The following is a 25,432-nucleotide window of genomic DNA, read 5'->3' as shown; positions in this document are numbered from 1 at the left end:
GAATGATAAGGTTCTAGTCAGAATGAAACAGATTTTCAGCCTGTTCCAAGCTTTTACCAATAAACTCTTGTAATTGCATGCTGTCCTTAGCCCTCAGTTGTTTTTTACTAATATCTGGGCTCCATAGACCCAAGACTAACAGAAGGATTAAAATGCATGCCTTTCCTTGACGTAATGTGCTCCAGGTTGCTTGCAGTGTGGATTAAATAACTAAACCCCTAGCATAGGCGTGCGCACATAGGGTGTAAGGTGTGCCTGGGCACACCCTAATTACCCTGTGCTGTGCAGATTCCCCCTGCTGCCTGGCTGCAGAAAAAGGGGACTGGGGAATCTCTGTCCTCAGTCCCTTTCTCTGTCTCAAAAGTTAGACATCAGGGGTCTGTTTAGACCACTGATATTTCACCAAAGCCCCCCAACAGGGCTCCTAAAAAAAATATATATATATATATATATATATATATATTTAAAAAAATAAATAATAAAAATAAAATTGTAAAAGAACAATAATACCAATCAAGACACAGACACCAATCTCTGCCCTGCTGACAAAGCCCTACTGACTTGCCCACTGCCATATAAGGTATGTTACACACGCATGTGTGTTTGAGATTTGGTGTGCACACCCTAATGCCATAGGCTGCGCACACCTATGTCCCCTAGGCATTTGTTCACACGATCTTTGCTAAAAGGGAGATTCAGAGTTCAGACTGATCGATCCTTCCTATCAGTAGAGATCGTGTTACCTAAGGCATTGATTATTTGGTCATGGAAGCAGTACTGCAGATAGTCCAGTGGAGCGTAACAAAAATAAGCCAAGTTTGCTTAGAAGAGGAAACGTGATTTATGTTTTTATTATTATTATTATTATTATTATTATTATTATACAGTATTTATATAGCGCCAACAGTTTGTGCAGCACTTTAAAATATAAAGAAAGACATTGCATTTGCAATACAATACAAGAGGGTTAGGGCCTTGCTTATAGGAGCTTACAATAAAAGTTTTGTGTATTATTAATAGTAATAATACCATCACTGACTCCAAGAACATAAAAATTGAAAAATAACTCATAAAAGGAGAAAATGTCTACCCACTCTGACTATTCTTTTTTTTATCTTGGCATTTTTTGATCACACATGGATATCCCATTGTGTAAAATCGTCATGTCACTGATGATATGATATTTTGGGATCACCTAATTACCGAGCCTGAGATTCTGCTGGCCAGGGATGCCCAGCTGTGTAGTACTGCATACCACAGCGCTTTGTTATATATTATACAATAAATCCATAGGTTTCTGCCATTGTGGTATAATGAGTAATAAGGCAGGGCCCTTGGTGAATATACTATTGGATGAAAAGTCACTGTTGCACTTTTCCCATTATCTAGTGAGAGGTTTTCTTTACACACTCTGATGAATGCATATAGAAAGTTACTGTTATTTCTTCTTCTGTCACTAGTTTGGCATAATTCTTCATTAAATAGAAAGCTGTTTGCATATTAATGGGACAAAACTATGTAATTCCTAATGCTGTGATTTGCAGTCTCTTGTCATCTCCACACTTTTAAGTTCCCTTCAAAGGAGTGTGCAGCTGTTAACCAGTGCTTCTAATGCAAGCAAGCCATTTCATTAAATATGTAAGCCCTTTAATTATTCAGCACCACTTCTTTGTTCATATTGCATCATGTTAACCAAATGTTTTACATTAGAATGAACTGTCTGAGAAATGGTGAGTTTGTAGATAAATCTATTCATTCCAAGTTATAATTGAAAATTATAGAAGCTGTACTGCAAATATAGAAAAGCATTGGGAGGCAGTCAGTTCCTAATGTGAAATATATTATATGTTCAGCTGCGCTGACATGGCAATCGGATGGATGTGTCTGTTAATTTAATAATTGTTCAATTGACAGATGGAGTTTATAGTGAATATGCTCTGTTTTCTAATGAAGGGTAGCATGTGAAAATGCGTGCATTGTGATATAATGTGTAAGCAACCTCTGCCCTCTAATGCCGCATACACACGATCGGACAAGAAAACTGTGTATTTTTTTCCGACGGAATGTTGGCTCAAACTTATGTTGCACATAAAATTCCGACCGTCAAGAGCGGTGACGTACAACACTACAACGACCCGAGAAAAAATTTCAATGATTCCGAGCATGTGTCGAATTGATTCCGCACATGTGTGTTTTTTTTTGCGCATCGGAATTGCATACAGACGATCGTAATTTTGACAAGAACTTTTCTCAAATTTTTGCTGTCGGAAATTCCAAAAGAAAAAGTCTGATGGAGCCTACATACAGTCGGAATTTCCGACCAAAAGCTCACATCAAACCTTTCTTGTTGGAATTTCCGATCGTGTGTACGCGGCATTGCATATTGAATGTCAATGGTCCCTATTCCTAACAGTGCCCGTTGTCATTGCAAGCTACTTCAGGTCATCTACTTACCTGAAATGTAGACACCTGTCTGAATACCTCAAATCCACCCTAAAATATGAAGACCTATAAGACAGCAGACTTTTATTAAGTTTTGGATAGAGCAGGTAGAGTAATGCCCTGTACACGCGATCGGTTCATCTGATGAAAACGGTCTGATGGATTTTTTCATCAGATATCCGATGAAGCTGACTTTCATCAATCTTGCCTACACACCATCAGTTAAAAAAACGATTGTGTCAGAACGCGGTGACGTAAAACACAACGAAGTTCAATGCTTCTGAGCATGCGTCCACTTGATTCTGAGCATGCGTTGATTTTTAACCAATGGATTTCCCCACAGACGATTGTTTTTTTCTATCATTTTTTTAACCATCAGATAATTTTAAAACCGGTTCTAAATTTTTTTACCGATGGGGAAAAAAACGATGGGGCCCCCACACGATCGGTTCGTCTGATGAAAACGGTTCATCAGACCGTTTTCATCAGACGAACCGATCATGTGTACGCGGCATTAGAACCTCTGGGTGAGGGGTAGTCTGCCGGTGGAGACAACTGCTCACCCACAACAGTAAAATCAGTCTTTATATGTTGTAAAGCATGCTTGTTATACTCACTGTGGAACCTAATGGGTTAATCCTCCACATTGTGTAAAAAGGCTGTTTAAACCTGTCTTCTCTGGTCCTCCCCTTCTTCCACAGTACCCAATCTATCTGCTAATAGAACATAGGCTAGGGGACAAGCTTGCTTGAAAGTTATTTTTTTTTGGGGGGGGTGCATGTGATCAGCACAATCAGAGGGTCAGGGGTCCTGCAGCTTGATAGGACAGTTAGAACAGAATGAAAACTTCTCCTACAAGCTTTAACCAGACACTGGTAGAAGTCACAAGACGTTGCCTGCCTTTATCTGGCCCTTGGGACACTATTTCACCAACTAACACAAATGATGGAGTACCATCCCCCCTACTGACACCATAAATGTGGCACTATACTTCATTTGATGCCAACAATGGGGAACTATTACTCCCATTAAAACCGATGATGAATCACTGATGTTGGGGCATTTTCTGCTCATACTGGCCACAGTCTGGCCCCCTAAAGCCTGAAGGACAGTAAACTGGCCCTTCGCTTAAAAAGTTTGGAGACCCATGATCTAGAGCAGGGGTCTCCAAACTTTATAAGCAAAGGGCCACTTTGCTGTTCATTAGGCTTTAGGGGGCCAGACTGTGGCTATCGGGAATAAAAAAAGGTCCCAGCATCAGTTGGAGTAAACCATGCCCCATCTTCGGTGTCAGCGAGAGGAATTGTGCCCCATCACTTCTGTCATTTCTGAGGAATTATGCCCCAAACCTTGGTGTCTTTGGTAGGAATTGTGCCCCGTCATTGGGCCCTATTGTTGATGTCATTGGGAGGAATTGTGCCCCATCTTTGGTGTCTTTGGTAGGAATTGTACCCCGTCATTGGGCCCCATTGTTGATGTCATTGGGAGGAAGTGTGCCCCGTCATTGGGCCCCATTGTTGATGTCATTGGGAGGAATTGTGCCCCATCTTTGGTGTCTTTGGTAGGAATTGTGCCCCATCATTGAGTCCCATTGTTGATGTCATTAGGAGGAATTGGGCCCTGTCATTGGGCCCTATTGTTGATAACACTGGGTGGAATTGTGCCCCTTTGTTGGTGTCAGTGAACAACGGATAAAAGCAAGCAAAGGGCCGCAGTTTGGAGACCACTGATCTAGAGGAAAGCAAAAAAAATAAACAGCAACGCATGATCCAAATTGCTCCAGCAGGGGGGAAAAAATATTCTCTGCTCCAAGCAGAGTTAATTTACCGCTCTCTTCTCTGGTCCTCTAGTTTTCACTGGACTGCCAGTCTTGAGCGGGTGGGGGGTGGTTGGTGTAACAAGTTGTAACTGGCATTTCACACATTATAGACACTGCAGGCTTTTTTGTGGCTTTTGTGTGAAGGCTGGGACATTTGCACTGCAGTTTCTTTTTTTTTTATAAATAAACCCCATGCTGACATTTTGCCCAGATTCCATTAAAAGGAGCTATAATTAATGCTGGTTTTGTTCTTTCCTATAAACATCTCTACAATGTTTGCTTATGAATTCAAATGCATCTAACAAAATGTTAAAAAAAATGTTTCTGAAATCCTGAACAAAGCTTTAAACAATTTCCATTACTTTTTTTTTTCTTCTGAGAATCATTTCTGCAGAACAGTCTGCCTTGTATTTATGTAGGCCTTGCAATTTGTTAGTGACAATTTGTCATGCTCAGCAATGTTTGTGGCTTGCAAATAGCATTCCCATTTTTTAATGTTCAGCAGGGACCGATTACTTTATTTGTTACAGAATTATTAATATTTGTGCACATTATTTTGCACATTGAACTTACCGCATGTCATTAATTAGTGCCACAGTGTCTCGCTGCAAATGACTATATATCTTTAGGACAGCAGGTGGTGAATGGCTTCAAAGAGAACAGAAATTAGTAGCATTTTTTCTCTCTAAAGGATGCATTTAATTTAACATTCAGATCTTGTCCCCACATTGCTTGCATGAGATCTCACGGAGAGAGATGTAAGCATGAAGCAGGCGATGAGTGTACTGTTTCCCCAGATCTCTTTCTGTGAACTCCATCTCCTGCCAAGATTAGCTTTATTGCAACTGCATACTTATCAACTTGTACTGATGTGCTTCTTTTTTTCTGTCTATAATTTGAAATCAGGCTCAGAATACAAGTGCCTGCATTTTCCCAAACTTCAGCAAAGTCTTACTGTGACCTCTGCTTGAATTATTATTATTTTTGTTGGGGAAAATAGGAAAGCCTCCAAAGTCTAATTACTGTACCTTCCGGACACATATTTGTTTTGTTAGCTATTGTAAAAGTTGAGTTTGATCAAAGCTAAAACTAAAACAAAAAGCCCAACAATTAACTTTTCCTATTTGCTTCCTTTATGGTCAGGTAAAATATATAATTGAAAGCATATTTTATATCTTTTTGGTAAATGCAAAAAAATATCTGTTGATTCTGGAAGAAATCTTGTAAGCCGATAACTTGTGATCACTGCTCTGAATTCCTATCCAGGGGCGGACTGACCATTGGGGCTCTTGGGCACTGCTTGAGGACCCCATGCTACTAGGGGGCCCCATCAGGGTTGCCAGGCTCAATAAAACCAGGGACAGTATGTAAAAATCTGTGTTTTTTTACATCTGTCCCTGATATGTCTGAAACCGACATGCTTTGATGTGAAAATCCTGAGATTTTAGCTGCCCTGCCTATGCACTGTCTCCTGGCGTGGTGGCCATCTGTAAGCCCGGGGGCCCCATAATCTTCTATTGCCTGGGGGCCCCATGAGTTGTCAGTCCAAGCCTGTTCCTATCAGTTACATTGTTCTCAGCTATAGCTATTTATTACAGGTACTTATATAGCGCCATCAATTTACACAGTGCTTTACATACAGTTTATATTATACATTCACTTCACTTCACTTAAAAAAGAGTGGGAAAAAATCCCTCCTGAGATGTGTGCAAACCTGGTGGCCAACTACAAGAAACGTCTGACCTCTATGACGTCTTGGTGGCAAGGCAAGGGTTTTGCCACCAAGTACTAAGTCATGTTTTGCGAAGGGGTCAAATACTTGTTTCACTCATTAAAATGCAAATCAAATTATAACCTTTTTGAAATGTGTTTTTCTGGATCTGTTTGCCCAGAGTTTTGCTTAAAATTTTAGAAGACAAAATAAATATTTTCACATTTTGGTTCAGTCCTGTGTTTTTTTTTTTTTTTTTTTTTGCATGATAGTTATATTAAATTTTCTGATATTTGCTTTGGGCAAAACCTTTATGCCAATATATTTGATAGACAATACAGGCAGTGAATGCAGAATCAATCATTCTAATATTCCTTTGTTTCTTTTCATTTGCAGGGCTATCATAGACCAAATCACTATATTGCCACACAAGGTAAGTCCCACTGTTTGTGTTCATCATGTCATGCATAACTGTGCTGTGCATTAGCTGTGAAACTTGTAAAACTCTTTAAGACAAGGTTGTTTTACTAGCGCTAACATAACATTATTTCTGACAGGGAAATTTGTGTAAAAGCGTTTACCAATCTGCACTGCAATATACTCAGTGCACAATTAAATTGTCAGAGCTGTTTGTGGAAAATAGTATAATTACAATGCTGCACTGTTATTTAAATGCTCTGTGGTAGAACTTCAAGTTGAGAAACCTAAAAAATCTGATGTGTAGTAATGAACACAGTATGTAGTTTATTTCCCATTTAATGGACCGTGGCTGTTTATGTCATGCAGCTCTAAGAGGTGCTCATAAAACGAGGAGAAAAATAGAAACACAACATCAGCATTATTTGCATATATATATAAAATATTGTACAAGCAGTGCTGTATGGAAGAGCTTTAAAATGACAAACTATGTCGGAACATGCTATTCCCCCATTCATCAACTCACAGGCTTATATTGTCCATATGTTTGGAGAAATAAGCTTTGTTTTACTGGGTGAAAACAAGAATTATACCATTATTTGGAGGATCTTCCTTGTAGTGTTTGTATCAGAAACTTGGGTACAGTGAAAATCATATTTGAAATTTGGGCATGTTGGAAAAACAGTGCTGTTGGAATCACATATGAGCATTCATTTAATAACCTCCAGTTTAACATGGCAGTGGCTTGTGGTGGTTGTGGGTAGCAGTTAAAATACTCTACTTTACTCTGTACATTAAGTACTATATACATTAGTTGAAGAGGACTAGACATTTATTTCAATCAAATTACTTTATTAAAACTGACATACAAGGCAGGTCTCACTGGAAATCAGATGTAGTAACCAATCACATCTGGGCATTGTCAAAGTGGGGTTTTGGCTAGATAGCCTCCAGCCAGCCCCCCCGTATGTGGCGCCACACTATCCAGGGACCCCTCATTCCATCTAGCTCAGTCCTCTAATGAGTCAACATCAACCACCCTCTTCCAAAACCAAAAATAGACAACCTCCCTATTTCATTCTATCCTCCTCAGCTCTACCCAAGTTATCCCTGACCCTCATCATAGATCCACAGATAATTAGGTGGATTCAGAGAGAGTTAGGCCGGCTTATCAGTAGATACGCCGACCTAACTCGGAATCTGCACCGTCCTAAGTTTAAGTGTATTCTCAAACTGAGATACACTTAAACCTAGCTAAGATACGACAGCCTGCGCCGTCGTATCTTAGGCCCCGTACACACGAGAGGATCGATCCGTTGAAATTGATCCGTGGATCGGTTTCAGCGTATGTATACGATCCAGCGGATATTTATCCGCGGTTATATTTCGGGCCGACCGATTTCCAGCGGATAAAAATTTCTTAGCATGCTAAGAAATCTATCCGCTGGAATCGGCTCCAGCGGATCGATCCGGTGGTCTGTACAGACTCACCGGATCGATCCGTCCGAACACATCCCTCGCATGCGTCGTAATGATTCGACGCATGCGTGGATATCCTTATATGACAGCGTCGCGCACGTTGCGCGTCATCATCGCGGCGATGGCGCGACACGTCACCGCGGACGGAATTCCGCTGGGATTTTGATCTCCTGGTTAGTACAACCAGGAGATCAAAATCCGCCAGAGGATTTATCCGCGGATACGGTCCGGAGGACCGTTTCCACGGATAAATCCTCTCGTGTGTACCCGGCATTAGGGTGCAATATTTAGGCTGGCCGCTAGGTGGCGCTTCCATTGAGTTCGGAGTAGGATATGTAAATCACTAGATACGCCTATTCACGAACGTACGTGCGCCCGTCGCAGTAAAGATACGCCGTTTACGTAAGGCATTTTCAGGCGTAAAGTTATTCCATCAAATAGCTGGACTAGTCAATGTTAAGTATGGCCTTCGTTTCCGCGCCGAAATGAATTTTTTTTACGTTGTTTGCGTAAGTCGTCCGTGAATAGGGCTGGACGTAATTTACGTCCACGTCGAAACCAATACGTCCTTGCGGCGTACTTTGGAGCAATGCACACTGGGATATGTACACGGGCGGCGCATGCGCCATTCGTAAAAAACGTCAATCACGTCGGGTCACAGTTAATATGCATAAAACACGCCCCCCACATCCTCATTTAAATTAGGCGCGCTTACGCCGGCCTATTCACGCTACTCCGCCGTAACTTAGGAGGCAAGTACTTTGTGAATACAGTACTTGCCTCTCTGACTTACAGCGGCGTAGTGTAAATACGATACGCTATGCCGCCGCAAAGATGCGCGCCCCTACCTGAATCCTGCTAAATTTCTCTTGGTTCGAAGACAGGCAATCATGGTGGAAGTTTCTTTCATTTTAAAAATGAAGGTACTAGCTTTTCCTAGTACTGAAAAGGTGTTGAGAATGTGAAAATACACCATCACACCTTTTCCCACAAAATATTAGAGATTATATGGAAAGTGCTTGAAGTGGAGGAAGATAGCTGGTGTACACCATGATTATAATTATCTTTAGTTGATAAATACATTTTAACGAAAGTCACACACTGGTTTAACAGGTAGGAAATTATGAGTTATTAACAGTTATTAGAAGTTCCTGTAGTTGTTGTGAAAAAAGGACCTGTTTTACAAGTTTTAAATGAATAGTTACTAACTAATATAGGCTCAGCAGATAACTATGGACTATGAAAGCAGGGTATATACATTATCAAATCCATCTCCAGAAACTACATTTTCAAAGAAAAGTTTATTACCCCAAAAGATATCATACATAAAAAGCCATAGACACAAAAGTCCCAAATGCAGAATGCTCCATATCACCCTACGTACTGTATACTTGAAGAAATATATAACTAAAAATGTATAACATAGCATATTGATGTTTCAAATGTAAGTCTACTTCATGGATATAAAGAATCCCCTAGCACGTGCAAAGAAAACAATATTTTTCCTTGTACTTGATTGGATGATGGAATTCAGCAGAGCTTCACTTATTTCACTAACCATAATTCCCTTTCAGATGAAACGGCCTATTTACCTTTAGCAAGTTAACTCCAGAGTGCATTACATCCAAGGTAATATGAGGTCCTTAAAGCAGAGTTCCGGCCACAATTTCACTTTTTAAATATAAATACCCCTGTAATACACAAGCTTAATGTATTCTAGTAAAGTTAGTCTGTAAACTAAGGTCTGTTTTGTTAGGTTGTTACAGCATTTAGACACTTTATAAAATAGAAATTGACTGGGGCCATCTTAAGTGTGGGCATCATGAAGCCAGACTGTATGACTTCCTGGATTTCAGCCTTGCAGATCTAGAACATGCTCAGTGCTGCACAAGCAGTGTCAGATCAGGTTTCAGCACCTGTGCTGTCCAAGTCACATGATTCTTTGAGACTGGGGAATGCACAGACTCCTGGAAAGTTACACCCACTACATTCCCAGGAGTCTGTGCGGTGTAGGTTAGGAAGCATTAAGCACCTAGGTGCAGGAAGTGGGAAGATTAACTATTCTACCTAGCAACAACACTTTGAAGGCATCTAAAAAAAAAAAATTTGTAAAGGACTAATGACATTTTTTTAAAACTACTGAAGTAATGTTATATTTATGGGTGGAACTCCACTTTAAAGAGGAGCTCCAGGCACCTTCAGAAGCCTTGCTGCATCACAGCCTGTTTCCTACTGCACTTCCTGAACGGTCCCACCATCTTCTGGGACTTGTGTGTCCCAGAAGGCAGCGGAAGGGAGGAGAAGGGGCCGGAAATGTCATAGATCGGCAATCGTACCCGGAAGAGGGAGCAGTTACCCCCCCCAGTGGCAGTGGAGGGAGCGAAAGGGTACAAACAAGCAGAGCTTCCCCATTGGGTGGGACTCCACTTTAAGAAAACCGCAGATCCATGTATAGCTCAAATCTACACATGAGGAATATGCGCAAGTATCATTGTTCCATGTAGAAAATATGATTTATCCCAAAAAATGAAAATTAGGCTGAATGCAGAAAATTGAAGAGACGGTATCCTCATAACCATATTGCTGTATGAAAGCTTGTCTAAGAGATCATACTGTCCAGTAGCCCATAGGCCCATACATAATCTGTTCCAAAATATTGGATCCAGTCTCTGCTAAATTGACAATAATAGGGCATTTCCCCTTCAGTGAAACAAATGAAAGTTGCACATGGAGTTTGAGATTGATATATGTGTCAAAAAAAATGTCAGAATTCCCAGAAGTGTAAATATTAACAGCACAGGCTCAGCAGCCATGACAGATCACCAAATGTGGAATACAATCTAGTTCAAGTAGTTTTAATCCAAGCCCCAGTAAAATGCAATCTTCATGTCCCTGGAATGTATATTTCATAGCTGATCTTTGGAGTATTCTTTATACACAGTACTCATAGTTACTTATGAATAGCAATAGCAACTTTGTGATTGCATCTGCTTTATTTTAAATAAAGAACTTATCTGTCCTAAAGTGATGGCAATGTCTGGCTACTTTTAAATCTCAGGTCTGGAGCAAGCATGCTGTGAAGGAGTGTCAGAAAAGTGTCAGAATTTCTTATCTCTATGATTTTTCCAGTTCGGCATAGTGTTCAGATTTAATCACGTCAGCCCCGGAAGATTTACCACTGCGTTACTTTAACTGTCAGTTTAGATGTCACGCGACACTGTACCCAAATAAAATGTATACCCTTTCTTTCTACAAATAGGCTTTCTTTTGGTGGTATGTGATCACATCTGCGGTTTTTACTTTTTGCGCTATAAACAAAAAAAGACAGACAATTTTTTTTTAAATTGTGTATCTCTGATACGCTGCGCCGATCTACATGTATGTGGATCTGGCCCTTAAGTCATAGTTTTGAGCATTGACTTGCAGCTACCACCAAATTTTACTAAAGTGTACGAACATAAAAAAGGAAGTGGCTGCAATGGAGATCCGTGTTTGTAAAAAAAAATGTATGATAATTATTATTATTATAATAACTAATGTAGTTAGGATTTAGATCCCCTTTAAGCTGAGAGTCACTGAAAGCTCCTTCTACTGGTTGATGTCCAAATGTCTACATGAGACACAATACATAATATGGGTGATTGTGCATTTATTGTGTAGAAAGTTTTATAAAGCTACTTTAAGGTAAACAATGCAGTAATAAATTTATAGCCTTTTTCAAGGACGTAAAGTTAGTCTTCTACAGACCATGCGGTTGCTTAGAAACCTCATATTTGCTAGAATAAATTTAATAAGGTCATCCAATGTACAGGTAACAATAGATATTCATCAGCTTTCAGTTTACTGCAGTCACTTCAGTGAAAGTTGTATTTTAAAAGCTATGGGATACTTCAGTTGGCACATGAGCACTTTACATTATTAAATAATCCCATTTTGTTTTTATTGTTTGAGAAATGGATGTATGCATTTATCATGCATTTATCATCGATCACTTGTTGCTTTTTACACTTCTCATAACCATAATGCCAAGGCTAGGCATGCTCAATACATGACTTTATTCATTAAAGTGCTTATTAGAAAAAGGTTCATGTGCAATTATTCTTACCACTCCTGGCTCACAAGGTCAAGTAGGTTGGGTCGTCCAGTATAAATATTCATAAAAGTGTACACATTTAGATTTTCCAGTTTTGTTTGCTAATCTTAAATTACAATACCTTTTTCATAAAAGTGACCCTCTTGCACAGCTGTATAGATCTGTATACATAGATTGATGATGTAACTCCTACAGATCTATTTTTTATAAAATGTATGACTAATTTTATTCAAATGTTTATGGTTTTCCATAGTAGCAAACCAATATTTATTACAATAAACCAATCAGGTTAAGTAGGCTTGTGCATCTCTTGTTTTTTGCCAATAACTTTTAATAAAATGTTTAAATTAGCAAGCATTAATAAATTAAAGCAGAGCTGTATCAAAATTTTAATGTAAAGCAGTATATGTCAGTCTTGCTACATTGGAAAAATAAAGAGTAGCAGAAAGACTGAAATACAATTTCTGGAAAGAATATTGCTGCAGACTTTTTTAAGTGCCAATGCCAAAACTCGAGTCTATTAGTCACATGATTTCTGCTGAAGGGGAGAATCAGAAAATTAAAACTCTGATTTTCTGATTTGGTATTGGTCACATAACCAAAATGTCTAGGTATAAACTAATACAGAATCAATCCTTGAGCAGTATTTTATCCAGGCAATGGTAAATATGTAAGTCTTTTTATTACATATTATATATCAATCCAAGCAAGACTGTTTCCTTGTACCCCTAGGAGTAACCCTAACATTAAAAGGGAGATATATAGCACAACCCCCAATAGAATTAATGAATAGTGAAAAAACAACACTCAAAATTGAATGTGACAAAAAATATATTAAGTGAATCTATGTGTCTACTGCAAAAAAAAAATCAAAACATATATAAACATAGAGTCCAAGGATTGTTTGAACTGGAGGGGTGCAGGGGAAGAAGGTCCGTCTTCACAGGTTCCGAGGAACACTCACACTCTGCTCTGCTCCGCTCGTTTACAGCTCTCCCGGAGATGACATGGTCAGCAAATGAAATTAGAGGAAAAAGAGGGCTTCATAGCGCAGCAAGTTTAAAAAGTTAATGAGAACCTCTTTTTTTTAAAAAGTTGCAGTGGACATCAAAGTTTGGCAACCACATTTTCATGAATTCAACAGTTAAAAAGAGGGGTATCCAATATCCGTATGAGACGTATCTCTTTGCAGTATTCGGTAAATACCGATATGCTAGGTAGTGGCTGTGTCTGATACTGGAGCTTCCATCCGACGCAGCGTTTCATCTGATGAGGTTTCTACAGGGAAAGGAAGCAGACTTTTTTCTGGTAAGGGGCCAGCTAGCCCGGATTTTACACCTTGTATTCCCGCATATTGAAGCTTTATTACTGTGTGGAAGATTTAGCTACATTGTTTGACCAGCGATCCAGCGTTCTCATTCACACCAAGTGGACTCTATGTTTATATATGTTTTGAATTTTTTTTTGCAGTAGACACATAGATTCACTTAATATATTTTTTGTCACATTCAATTTTGAGTGTTGTTTTTTCACTATTCATTTATTCTATTGGGAGTTGCGCTATATATCTCCCTTTTAATATTTCTGTCCATTGCTGCCTATTCCAGCAGTTTTACAAATTGCAGCACCTATTCAGATTTTTTTCTGTCCCAATACGATTTATTTCTATTTATTTTCATTTTCACTTGTCCACCTAACTTATCTAAGGGTAATTAGCAGGTGTTGTCCTGCTCAATTTGCAATTAACCCTCTCACCATCACTTCCAGATTGTGTTTAGAATTTCACATTCTTCTAGGGAAGCGCAAATTCACTACTGCCTTACACGTAACCCTAACATTAATGATGTGAAAAATGCAATTTTTTAAATTGGTCATTAAAAACGATTGTGTGTAAGCTGCAGAGCATTTTTTCGACGTGAAAAATGGGCATTAAAAATTTAGAACATGCTCTAATTTTTCACGTTGTTTTTCACGTTGCTGTTTTTCAAAAACGGTCGTGTGTAGGCTTTAACGACGGGAAAAAAACGTGCATGCTCAGAAGCAAGTTATAAGACGGAAGCACACGTTCTGGTAAAATTAGCATTTGTAATGGAGATCGCACATTTGTCACCCTATAACAGACTGAAAAGCATGAAGACTGAAAAGTGTGAATTGTCTCTCACCAAACTTTTACTAACACAAAATCAGCAAAAGCAGCCCCAAGGGTGGCGCCATCTGAATGGAACTTCCCCTTTATAGTGCTGTCGTACAGGTTGTACGTCACCGCGCTTTTCTCAAGCATTTTTTTTTCACGATTGTGTGTATGCAAGGCAGGCTTGACTTCTAGGACATTAAAAACGGTCGTGTGTAAGCGGCATTACACTAAATCTGCCCAAAGGTGAATCAAAAGTCTTCCAGTTCAGCAGGGACCAGCTGCTATCTCAGTTTGACAGAAGACGATAGTTAGATCAACTTCTGTTGAATGGGAATGTTGAAAACTTTTGTTGATCAGTGGCTTCAGCCTTTGATCAGTTTATTCTATTAGCAAAAAATCCTGCTGTCAGAATCCAATGCCCCAGTGGAGGGATTTATCCATCGCCCTTATTTGGATTGATGGAGGAATCTATTCACTTTTTTTATTCAGCACACTGGTTGAACAAAGAATTATCTATGGCCTTGTTAAGACTACACTATTATTTTATTATTTTTCCTTTAGCCAGTTGGTTTTATAGCATAGATTTACAATTCCCCTGCTGGGCCATTACATACTTAAAGCCTTATCCTAACCTTATTCCTCACACTAGTCGTCCCAGTGAAACCAATCCTAGCATTAATCCCCACACTAACTGTCCCTATAATGCTAACCCTGACATTCATATTTATTTTAACCATTCATGTAAACCCAGTCCTAACGTTACTCCTTACACTAGTCTTCTCTCTAATCCTAACCTTAATCTTCACATTAGATCTCCCTGTAATCCTAACCCTAAAGTTAATCCTCACAATAATTCTCCCTGTAACCCTAATGCTTATGCCGCGTACACACGATTGGTCAAAGCAATGAGAACGGTCTGATGGACCATTTTCATCGGACCAATCCAATAGTGTGTGGGCCCCATCGGTTAATTATCCATAGGTTAAAAAAAGCAATCTTGTTTTAAATTTAACCGATAGATACCTAACCAAAAAAAACAATCGTTTGTAGGCACGTATGCTCAGAATCAACTCACCGCATGCTTGGAAGCATTGAACATCGTTTTTTTCAGCACGTCGTTGTGTTTTACGTCACCCCATTCTGACACCATTGGCTTTTTAACCAATGGTGTGTAGGCACGACTGACCATCAGTCAGCTTCATCGGTTAACCGATAAAATGGTCCATCAGACCATTCTCATCGGATAGACCGACCGTGTGTACGCGGCATTACATTAATTCTACTTGTAACATTAACCCTGACATTAACATTTACACTAATCATCCCTGTAAACCCAACACTAACGTTACTCATTATACTAGCCTTCCTTCCAACCCTAGCATTTATCCTCACACACAACAATGTTTGTACCACCAATGTAACCCTCCATGTAACCTAACATTAACATAATTCTCACACTGGCCCTCCAACCCTAACCCTAATATTAATACTCACATTAATTTTCCCTCTAACCCTATACCTGACATTAATTCTCACATTAACCTTCATTGTAGCACTAACCCTGATGTTAATATTTACACTAACTCTTCCTGTAACCCCAAGTCCAACATTATCCCATACACTAGCCCTCCCTCTAATAATCCTAATATTAATCTTCACATTAAACACTAATGTAACCCTTCCAGTAACCCTAACAATTTTCCTCACACTAGCCATCCCTGTAACCCTTATATTAATCTTTGCACTAGCCCTCCATGTAATACTAGCATGAACCTTTCCTGTAAATTTAACCCTAACAAAAATCCTCACACTTACCCTACTTGAACTCCTAACTGTAACATTAATCTCAACACCAACCTTCCCTGTAAATCGAACATTAATCCTCACATTAACCTTCCCTGTAGGCCTAATTTTATTCCTCACACTGTTGTGGCCTGTACCCCTAACTGTAATCCTTCCTTTAACCCTAACAGTAATCTTCACACTAATCCTCCCTATTACACTAACCTGTGCCACTAATTGTAACCCTCCCTTTCAGCTTAACCCTAACATTAAAGTGGTTGTAAAGGCTAAAGGTTTTTTACCTTCATGCATTCATGCAGGACTGAGCCACGGCTCTGTGTCTGAATGCGAGCTGTTTGATTTGGGGCACTTGGCAAGAGGGAGGGGCCAAGAGAATCGGCAGGAGAGCCAAGAAGAGGAGGATCTGGGCTGCTCTGTGCAAAACCACTGCACAGAGCAGGTAAGTATAACATGTTTTAATAAAAAAATATTCTGCCTTTAATAACATTTTAATCCTCACAATAACCTCACTGTAAACCTAAGCCTGACATTAATCCTCATACTTACCCTCCTTGTAACCCCAACACTAACCATCCTCTTATTCCTAACCCCTCACACTAACCCTACATGATGCAAACTAAACATGATTGGGACTTTAAAAATACTGTTATGGATATTTTTAATTCAGTAGTTCTTATATGTGCACAGGCTATGCGAATATGGGGACATTGTACAGTAGAACGTGACCAAAATGATTCCTGGAATTCTGCTTTATCTGCATGATGGTATCTGTCCAAACTTACACAAATTATATTTACTGGGTTTATTTAGTCCAAGACTGTGTATCTTCAAAACTGTCATGTATAGATTGGAATTTTAAATGAGAAATTCACTGTTAACTGAAACATGCTTTAGTCTAGGATCTCACTTGATATATTCATAATTTCATTTAGGCACCAAATAATATCTTGAGTGCGAGCGGATTATTTACTGTATGCAATGATGTTGACAGAACGCAGCTTTTCCTAAGAAGAGGCTGAGAGATGGAAAATGTGTAAAATGTGATTATCCTAACACTGCAGGAAAGGATTATTCTTAGATATTTGTATAATATAAAAGCTTCTGCTTGCATGTTGATAGGCAAAAATATTGTGTAGCTCTGTGACTTATGTGCAAAAAAAAGTATGCTTACACTTTCGTTTTTACCTTGGGGAATTTATTATGACATGTAATGTGAATATGACATGACATAAAAAAGGCCCCTTTCACACGATCGGCCTGCTCGGACCCACCTGTCAGTTTTTCATGCGGATCCGAGCGCGTCACCTGTTGACTTCTATGTGTAGGCGGATATCAGCGGAGATGTGTCTGCTGACACCTGCCTGCCATCCGATCCGACAAGATCCGCTCAAAACAAACAGATTTTCATCCGATCTCGCCATATAGAACAGCGAAACTCTGACAGGTCCGTCCCTGCACAGTGAGCCGAGATCAACCTGTAATCTGCTGCTCAGCGAGGATCAACAGAGCGACCCCCCCGCTGAGCTGGAGGAGTCTGTCCAGCAGGTCTGCTCCATGTGAGAGGGGCCTTAGGTCCCTGGTTATTTTGCATATCATTTCTGGAATCTGGATTAAACTGCCAAGTAGCATTTACAATGTGGTCAGAAGACACATTCGAGTGCAGCTAGGGAACAATAGAATTTTGAACAAAGGTATAAAACCTGGCTAATGGCTGCCTAAGGCCCCGTACACACAACCGAACATGTCCGATGAAAACGGTCCGCGTTTTCATCGGACATGTCTGCTGGTAGCTTTTGGTCTGATGTGTGTACACACCATCAGACCAAAATCCCCGCAGACAGAGAACGCAGTGACGTAGAAGACACCGACGTTCTCTAACACGGAAGTTCAATGCTTCCACGCATGCGTCAAATCAATTCGACACATGCGCGGGATTTCGGGCCGCTGGTTATACGTCATAACCAGCGGACATGTCCGATGAGTCGTACTAACCATCGGACATGTCTGACGGACAGGTTTCCAGCGGACAAGTTTCTTAGCTTGCTAAGAAACTTTTGTCCGCTGGAAACCTGTCCGCTAGGCCAGGAAACCTGTCCGCTAGGCCGTACACACGGTTGGACATGTCCGCGGAAACTGGTCCGCGGACCAGTTTCAGCGGACATGTCCGGTTGTGTGTACGAGGCCTTAGAGTAATGACTAGAGGCTTATTTATGAGCTGCACAGCTCAGCCCCATGTATGAAAGGATCTTGCACATGAGCACAAAGCTGACTTAAAGCTAACATTGCACTATACTAAACTCCCCAAGTCAAGATATATTTTTAAAGGGAAAACTGTAAATACTAACAGTCTTCTTGTAAAGCCAACCTCCAGACAGACAACTAAATGCACAGATGAAATACATTGGTCTAAACTCGCTGACCTGTCAAAGGACTTATATTTCTATCCAGGGCTTTTTTTCAGGGGGAACTTGGGGGAACTCAGTTCCACCACCTTTGGCTCAGACCCTTTGGTGTCCGCTCACCACAATCACTTGTAAACACAGAAGTCTGGTTTCTGTGTGTACAAGTCACAGCTCTACACTCTGTGTGTAACCCCCTGAACTCCAAACTGTATGTAATGCAGTCCTGGTATTTAATGCCCCTTTAAGACCCTTCTACTGTTTTTGAAATCTGGACGGGGTCGTGGTTGAGTTCCTGCACCTATTTTCTGAGAAAAAAAGCTCTGTTTCTATCTATCCTAGGCCTGAAATTCACACAGATTTGCCACACAGTAGAGCCCTGTCTACCAGGGGAGGAGTCCTACTTTTTCTCTGCTGCAGTTCACTAACATTTTCAGGTTTCCTCCCAACATTGTGATTGGATAGCAAAAGGAGAGGCAGCAGATTGATGAGCTCATCTCCCTGTTACTCTGGTCTTAACAAATATCATCATACTGACTGCACGGGAGCACAGCTGTTTTCCTCCTTGTGCTGTTGTTCCCTCCACCATTCTGAGCTTGGCTGTAGAGTGAGAGAGGTTGATTCCAAGAGACTGGAAACCAGTGTTGCCAACCTACCAGATTGAAATTTACTGACATGGCACCCAAAATTTACTGGCACAGACAAGTTTTTACTGGCATTTCCAAAAGTTAAAACAAATTTAAGTTTTAAGTGCCAATTTCAGTATTTAGGCTACAAACAAGTACAATATGCAATCATCAATGTGATTTAACCACTTGCTTACTGGGCACATAAACCCCCTTCATGCCAAGGCGAAATTTCAGCTTCCGGCACTGCGTCGCTTTAACTGACATTTGCCCGGTCGTGCGACGTGGCTCCCAAACAAAATTGACGTCCTTTTTTCCCCACAAATAGAGCTTTATTTTGGTGGTATTTGATCACCTCTGCAGTTTTTATTGTTTGCGCTATAAACAAAAAAAGAGCGACAATTTAAAAAAATATATATATTTTTTACTTGTTGCTATAATAAATATCCCAATTTTTTTTTTAAAAAAAACAATTTTTTTTCTCAGTTAAGGCCGATGCGTATTTTTCGACGTATTTTTGTTAAAAAAAAAAAATCGCAATTAGCGACTGGTTTGCGCAAAAGTTATAGCGCCTACAAAATGGGGGATAGATTTATTATTTTTTACTTGTAATGGCGGCGATTTGTGATTTTTTTTTGTCAGGCCTGCGATATTGCGGCAGACGTATCGGACACTTTTGACACAATTTTGGGACCATTCACATTTATACAGCGATCAGTGCTATAAAAATGCACTAATTACTGTATAAATGTGACTGGCAGTGAAGGGGTTAACACTAGGGGGGTGAGGAAGGGGTTAAATGTATTCCCTCATTGTGTTCTTACTGTGTGGGGGGAGGGGACTGACTGGGGGAGGTGACCGATGCTGTGTCCCTATGTAAAGGGACACAGATCGGTCTCCTCTCTCCCTGACAGCACGTGGAGCTCTGTGTTTACACACAGAGCTCCACGTCCTGCTGTGTAACCGACGATCGCGAGTGCCTGGCGGACATCGCGGCCGCCAGGCACTTGCATCGGCTCCCGAACGATGCGCTGGGCACGTTGTTTCCCCGCTGTGCGCCCCCAGTGGCGCGCACAGGGAACAACAACGACAGGACGTCCAGGGACGTCCACCCGGCACTTGAGAGCCGCACTGTGGACGTCTTTCGACCATAGCGCGGATCTCAAGTGGTTAAGATAGATATTTTTATTATTTTTAGGAGGGCAAGGAATTAGAATGGACGGCACACACACCTGAGAGACAGTCTCTTTCCATGCCAGGTGGTCCCTTCAGTCCACTCCAGTCCAAACAGCACCAACAGTCCCGCTCCCGGCCTGTCTTGCTCCTGTCCCACAGACACACAAACGAGGTTCCAGCTGCTCTGCTTAGCTCGCTTGCACCATCACATCACACGTCACACTCAGGCACTGCCTCCACCAGACCCAAGCGTCACACCATATTTTTTACTGTCAACCTTTTCCTGTCACTGGCATTTACTGGCAGGAGAAAGGTGCCCATTTTTTACTGGCTGCCAGTAAAAATACTGATGGTTGGCAACACTGCTGGAAACATACCTCTGTGATTTGACCTGATGCATTTTCCAATGAGACATGCAATGCTTTATGCAACACAATACACCCTAAAACGCACTACAGCCTGCATTGACAAGAACTGACATATGCTTTAATGCATTTAACAACTTCAGCCCTGGAGGATTTGGCTGCCCAATGACCGGCCATTTTTTGGGATCCGGCATTGCATCGGTTTAACTGCCAATTTATTGGTCGTGCGACGTGGCTCCCAAAAAAAAATTATGTCATTTTTTTCCCACAAATAAAGCTTTCTTTTGGTGGTATTTGATCACCTCTGCGGTTTTGTATTTTTTGCGCCATAAACAAAAAAAGAGCGACAATTTTGAAAAAAAACTATATTTTTTACTTTTTGCTACAATAAATATCCCCCAAAAATATATAAAAAAAATACATTTCTTTCTCAGTTTAGGCCGATGTGTATTCTTCTACATATTTTTGGTAAAAAAAATCGCAATAAGCATATATTGATTGGTTTGCGACAAAAAGTTATAGTGTCTACAAAATAGGGGTTGGATTTATGGCATTTTAATTAATATTCTTTTTTTTTACTAGTAATGGCGATTTTTATTGTGACTGCGACATAATGCGACACATTGGACACTTTTGACACTATTTTGGGACCATTGTCATTTTTTTACAGCGATCAGTGCTATAAAAAATGCATTGATTACTGTGTAAAGGGGTTAACCACTAGGGGGCGAGGAAGGGGTTAAGTGTGTCCTAGGGAGTGATTCTAACTGTAGGGGGGCTGGGCTACCAGTGACACAACACTGATTGATTGATTGATTTTTGAGCTTAATTAGGCGCCAAATGCCCACTGTGAAGTGAGCGTCTAAGCGCCGCTGGTTAGATGTAACTTTGAATCAATCCGTGGTGAGGAAGAGAGAGAAAAGAGAAGAGAGGGCGGTGAAAGGAAAGGGTATCCAGCCCTTAGGGGAGCAAGAGGAAAGAGCCGTGAAGTGTATGAGAAAAAATATAAAAGAAAAAAGGAACAATGGGGATACTAGAGGATGGGGTAGAAGACATGATAGTTATTAGAGAGGCAAGTGGCCCCTTCAATGAGGGGGCGGACTGTGAGAGAGAAAAGAATATACATTTATCCATAGGCCTGGACGAACAGCTCCATCTTTAGTTTTTTTCTGAAGAGGAGCAGGTTAGGTGTCATCTTAAGTTCCAAGGAGAGGGCATTCCACAGCATGGCACAACTACTCTGGAGTCGTTTGCCTCCCATGGAAGAAAGTTTAGATGGAATAACTGTGGCTAAATGTTGGGTCTTGGATCTTAATAGGCGCGAGGGTTCATAGTGCACCGCCAAGCTGTGTAAGTACTTGGGACCCTGTCCCCAGTATGCACGAAAGAAGATACAGAGCGTTTTAAAGATCACTCTCTGCTCGATAGGGAGCCAATGAAGTGATCTCCTGGCCAGGCTAATATGGTCTCGTCTCGCTAGACCGAGTACAAAGCGAGCAGTGTGGTTCTGAACCACCTGGAGCTTATGGGCCCATTTCTGCGGGGCACCCAATAGGAATACGTTTGCCCCGTCTAACCGGGAATGGATTAAATGCCTGGGCAAGTAGTGACCTGTTATTTTGCGTGAATAGATGTTTTACTTTTCTGAGGAGCCTTAGATGGTAATTGGCATTCCGCAGGATGTTTCTAAAGTGGGACACAAACGAGAGGGTGTCATCAATTATGACTCCTGGGGTTTTTTACCTGCTTGGCTGGAATGGGTGTGGGTCCGAAAGACAGAGGCCAAGCAGCCAGCAATACCGGGCTAGTAGGACCAATTAATAGAACTTCAGTTTTAGCTGCGTTCAGTCCAAGCCTATTGCCAGCCATCCAGTCCTGTATTTCTACCAGGCATTTCGCCAACTGAACTGGCTGCTGATGTCCTCTTGCTGAATCAACCAGAATTTGTGTGTCATCGGCATAAAGCTGGCACTCCAAGTTATTGTTCTGGATGATGTCAGCAAGAGGACGAACATAGCAGTTAAAGAGGAGTGGCGATAGAGCACTCCCCTGTGGAACTCCGCATGTCAAAGGTCTTGGGGTAGACCGGTGTGTTCCCATCTTGACACATTGTGTTCTCTCATGGAGAAACGAGCGTATCCAGCTCAGGACCACCCCGTTAAGACCAAAAAGATTTTTTAATCTGTCCAACAGTATATCATAGTCAACAGTGTCGAATGCTGCGGAGAGGTCTAGCAAAATCAGGGCTGCCGACCCCCCTGCGTCACGGATTGTCAATAGTCTTTCTCGCATGGCCAGCACAGATATCTCGGTTCCTCTTCCCGGACGAAACCCTGACTGGGTGTCATGGAAGAGGTTACCCCCCTCAAAATGGTTTTGTAGCTGCCTGAAGACTACTTGCTCTAGGATTTTTGCCAGGAAGGGGATGGCGGAGATGGGCCTGAAATTGAGCGGGTCATTTATGTCTAGGCCCATCTTTTTCAGAAGGGGTGTTACTATGGCATGCTTAATTTTTCCTGGGACGATGCCTAATTGCAGAGAAAGGTTAATAACTTTGCAAATGTCCAGGACCAATGTTTTTGCATTGGCCTTCATGAGCCACCCGGGACAGATATCATCCGGATGTGATGAAGCTTTTAAGTCTCTCATAATTTTCAGTATCTCCCCAGGGGTAGTATCTGTATGATGACAGGGAGCATTAGATCAGTGTCCTGTCACAAGGCAAAACGGGGAAATGCCTTGTTTACACCAGGGCTGTGGAGTCGGAGTCGAGGAGTCGGAGTCGGGGGAAATTTTGGGTACCTGGAGTCGGAGTCGGCAAACAATGCACCGACTCCGACTCCGACTCCTACTAAATTTAGATTGGAATAAAAAAAAAAAAAAGCAAGTTTAAATGTCCCAATTCACAAAAAGTTATAATTAATGACTTCTCTACTGTAAGAATAAAGACCAATGCATGCAGTGCCTCACGTAACCGCAAAACGAACACGTTAAGTGACCGTGAAGAAGCATGCTTTTCATGTGCTTCACTATATGGCACGCAACGCACAATTAGGAGCTGCAATACTTATACTTTCCATAGTGTTGTGTTCTGCTTTTACAGGGAACGCATGTTAGAGAACCAGTAAGTGTCCAAATAAAAAAATTCCAACAGGAGTTCTATAAAGCACTAAAAGAAGTTGAAAAGTATGATCGCTCATCAAAACTTACTGTTGAAGAAGCCATCCTTGTTTATCCAGAGATCGTTAGTGATGTGGCCAGAATAGTTACTGCAATGCCACCCACCCAAGTCAGTGTCGAAAGATTATTTTCAGCCCTAAAAATAATAAAGTCTGATTTAAGAGCCTCTATGAAAGAGGATGTGGCAGAGGCAATTCTCTTCCTTAGAACTCTACATTGAATTGATTTGCATTTGCTAAGCCTAGAACTACATTTCAAGATTAATATAAACCATTTCTAGGTTTTACAGATAACCCTAACCCTACAGATAAGCTTTGTTTTTGTTCTAAAACAACCAAATAATGTGGTTTGTATTTTTGAACTGGTAAAGATCCTGTTCCTGATGTTTATGCCTGCTGCTACTATCCAGCCACTTGATTGTTTTCATTGTGTTTGTCTTTTGCTTAAACTGTGCAATACAGTAGACTGTTGGCTTCCCAGCCAGTAGTCCTGTGGTAGGTTGCGTTTCTTTCCCTCAAGGAATGTATAAAATACATTTGCATATTAATACAGAGGAGTCGGAGTCGGAAGTACATAAAACTGAGGAGTCGGAGTCGGAACATTTATCTACCGACTCCACAGCCCTGGTTTACACAGGCATCCCCCCCTGTTCTGCAGCTCCGTGACAAGATTACGGGACACCAGCGGACATCAAATCTGCGGGTCCTGCAGGCACGGTCATGGAGCTTGCAGCAGGGGTGCATGCATGCCGCCAGCTGCGCACACGCACCAGCATGGCCGTAAATTCAAAGGGACGTACAGGTACGTTGGGGTAAAAAATGCATCAAAACACAAAGATATGTTTCTAGTGGCCTCTATAAATATCTATGTGTTTGCTTCCAATGCAATGGCAATTAATGCAGGAAAAAATGTAAACAGTTCACACCAAATCATTGTGGGCTCTTCGTCGTTCTAACTTTTTCTGCAGTGGACAAAAAAGTACATTAAACCCCTCATAAGAATAACTCTATATAAGACAAATTCTGGCTTAATCCAACCCAAAAATATGTTGAAAAAAAATGAACACATTAAGTATAAAGGATACATATCCCTGCAAGCACAGAGATGTGAGCAGTCCCTATCTCTAAATATATCTTTGCAGCTGCTGAGCTCTGCTTTCTCCATCCTCAGAGTAGTTCCGCTGATTGGAGCTCATTACATTATTACATTGTTCTGTAACAAGCACACAATTACTGGATTGCTGGATTGTTAAAAAAAAAAGTCTCTGATATTTTTTTTTATATATATCTTTTTTTGCCTGCCAGGTTGGCCCTATTTTTGCCAGCTAGTCCAGATTGTCATATTTTGTGCTGAAAGGAGTTATTGTGAGGAGAGGGAAATATTAACTAACTGACAGACTAAACTAACAGACTGATTTATTCATATAAATTAAGTTTATCTAAAAGGTGTGATTAGCTAGGGGTTGGGTTAGAGCACAGGTGTCAACCACAAGGCCCGCAGGCCGAATCCGGCCCTCCAGGCCATTTCATGTGGCCCCCGCACCTCTACTGCAGCTGCAGCCCTCCACTGGTCCTCCTCAAGACCCCTACTTTCCGCTTTTAAGCAATGCATCCAGCTTCTTCCCAGCAGCAGCATAATGAAAGGGGGTGCACTGTGTCAACTGTGTCAACTTCTGACATCTAATGTAAGGGGAGGGGATGCGCTGGACATCTAATCTTACATATACAACCGGCCCTTTTGAGGCCAATCATAATGCTGATGCGGCCCATGAGGAAACTGGGTTAGAGC

General features: G+C 41.0%; 1 protein-coding gene across 13 annotated transcripts in view; it reads left to right on the top strand.

Moving 5' to 3' along the window:
- The window catches only part of PTPRM (protein tyrosine phosphatase receptor type M), a 916,041-nt gene that overhangs the window by 756,654 nt on the left and 133,955 nt on the right, over positions 1 to 25,432 (top strand). For all 13 annotated transcript variants that reach the window (XM_040353983.1, XM_040353984.1, XM_040353987.1 and 10 more), the window contains one exon: positions 6,369 to 6,405. In XM_040353983.1, the coding sequence (XP_040209917.1) occupies positions 6,369 to 6,405 (37 nt within the window). The remainder of the gene's footprint in view (positions 1 to 6,368; positions 6,406 to 25,432) is intronic.

The sequence above is a fragment of the Rana temporaria genome, chromosome 5, assembly GCF_905171775.1.
Source record: "Rana temporaria chromosome 5, aRanTem1.1, whole genome shotgun sequence".
NCBI classification, from domain to species: domain Eukaryota; kingdom Metazoa; phylum Chordata; class Amphibia; order Anura; family Ranidae; genus Rana; species Rana temporaria.
Note: the sequence above shows the minus strand (reverse complement) of the source record. Positions and strands in the feature narration are given on the sequence as shown.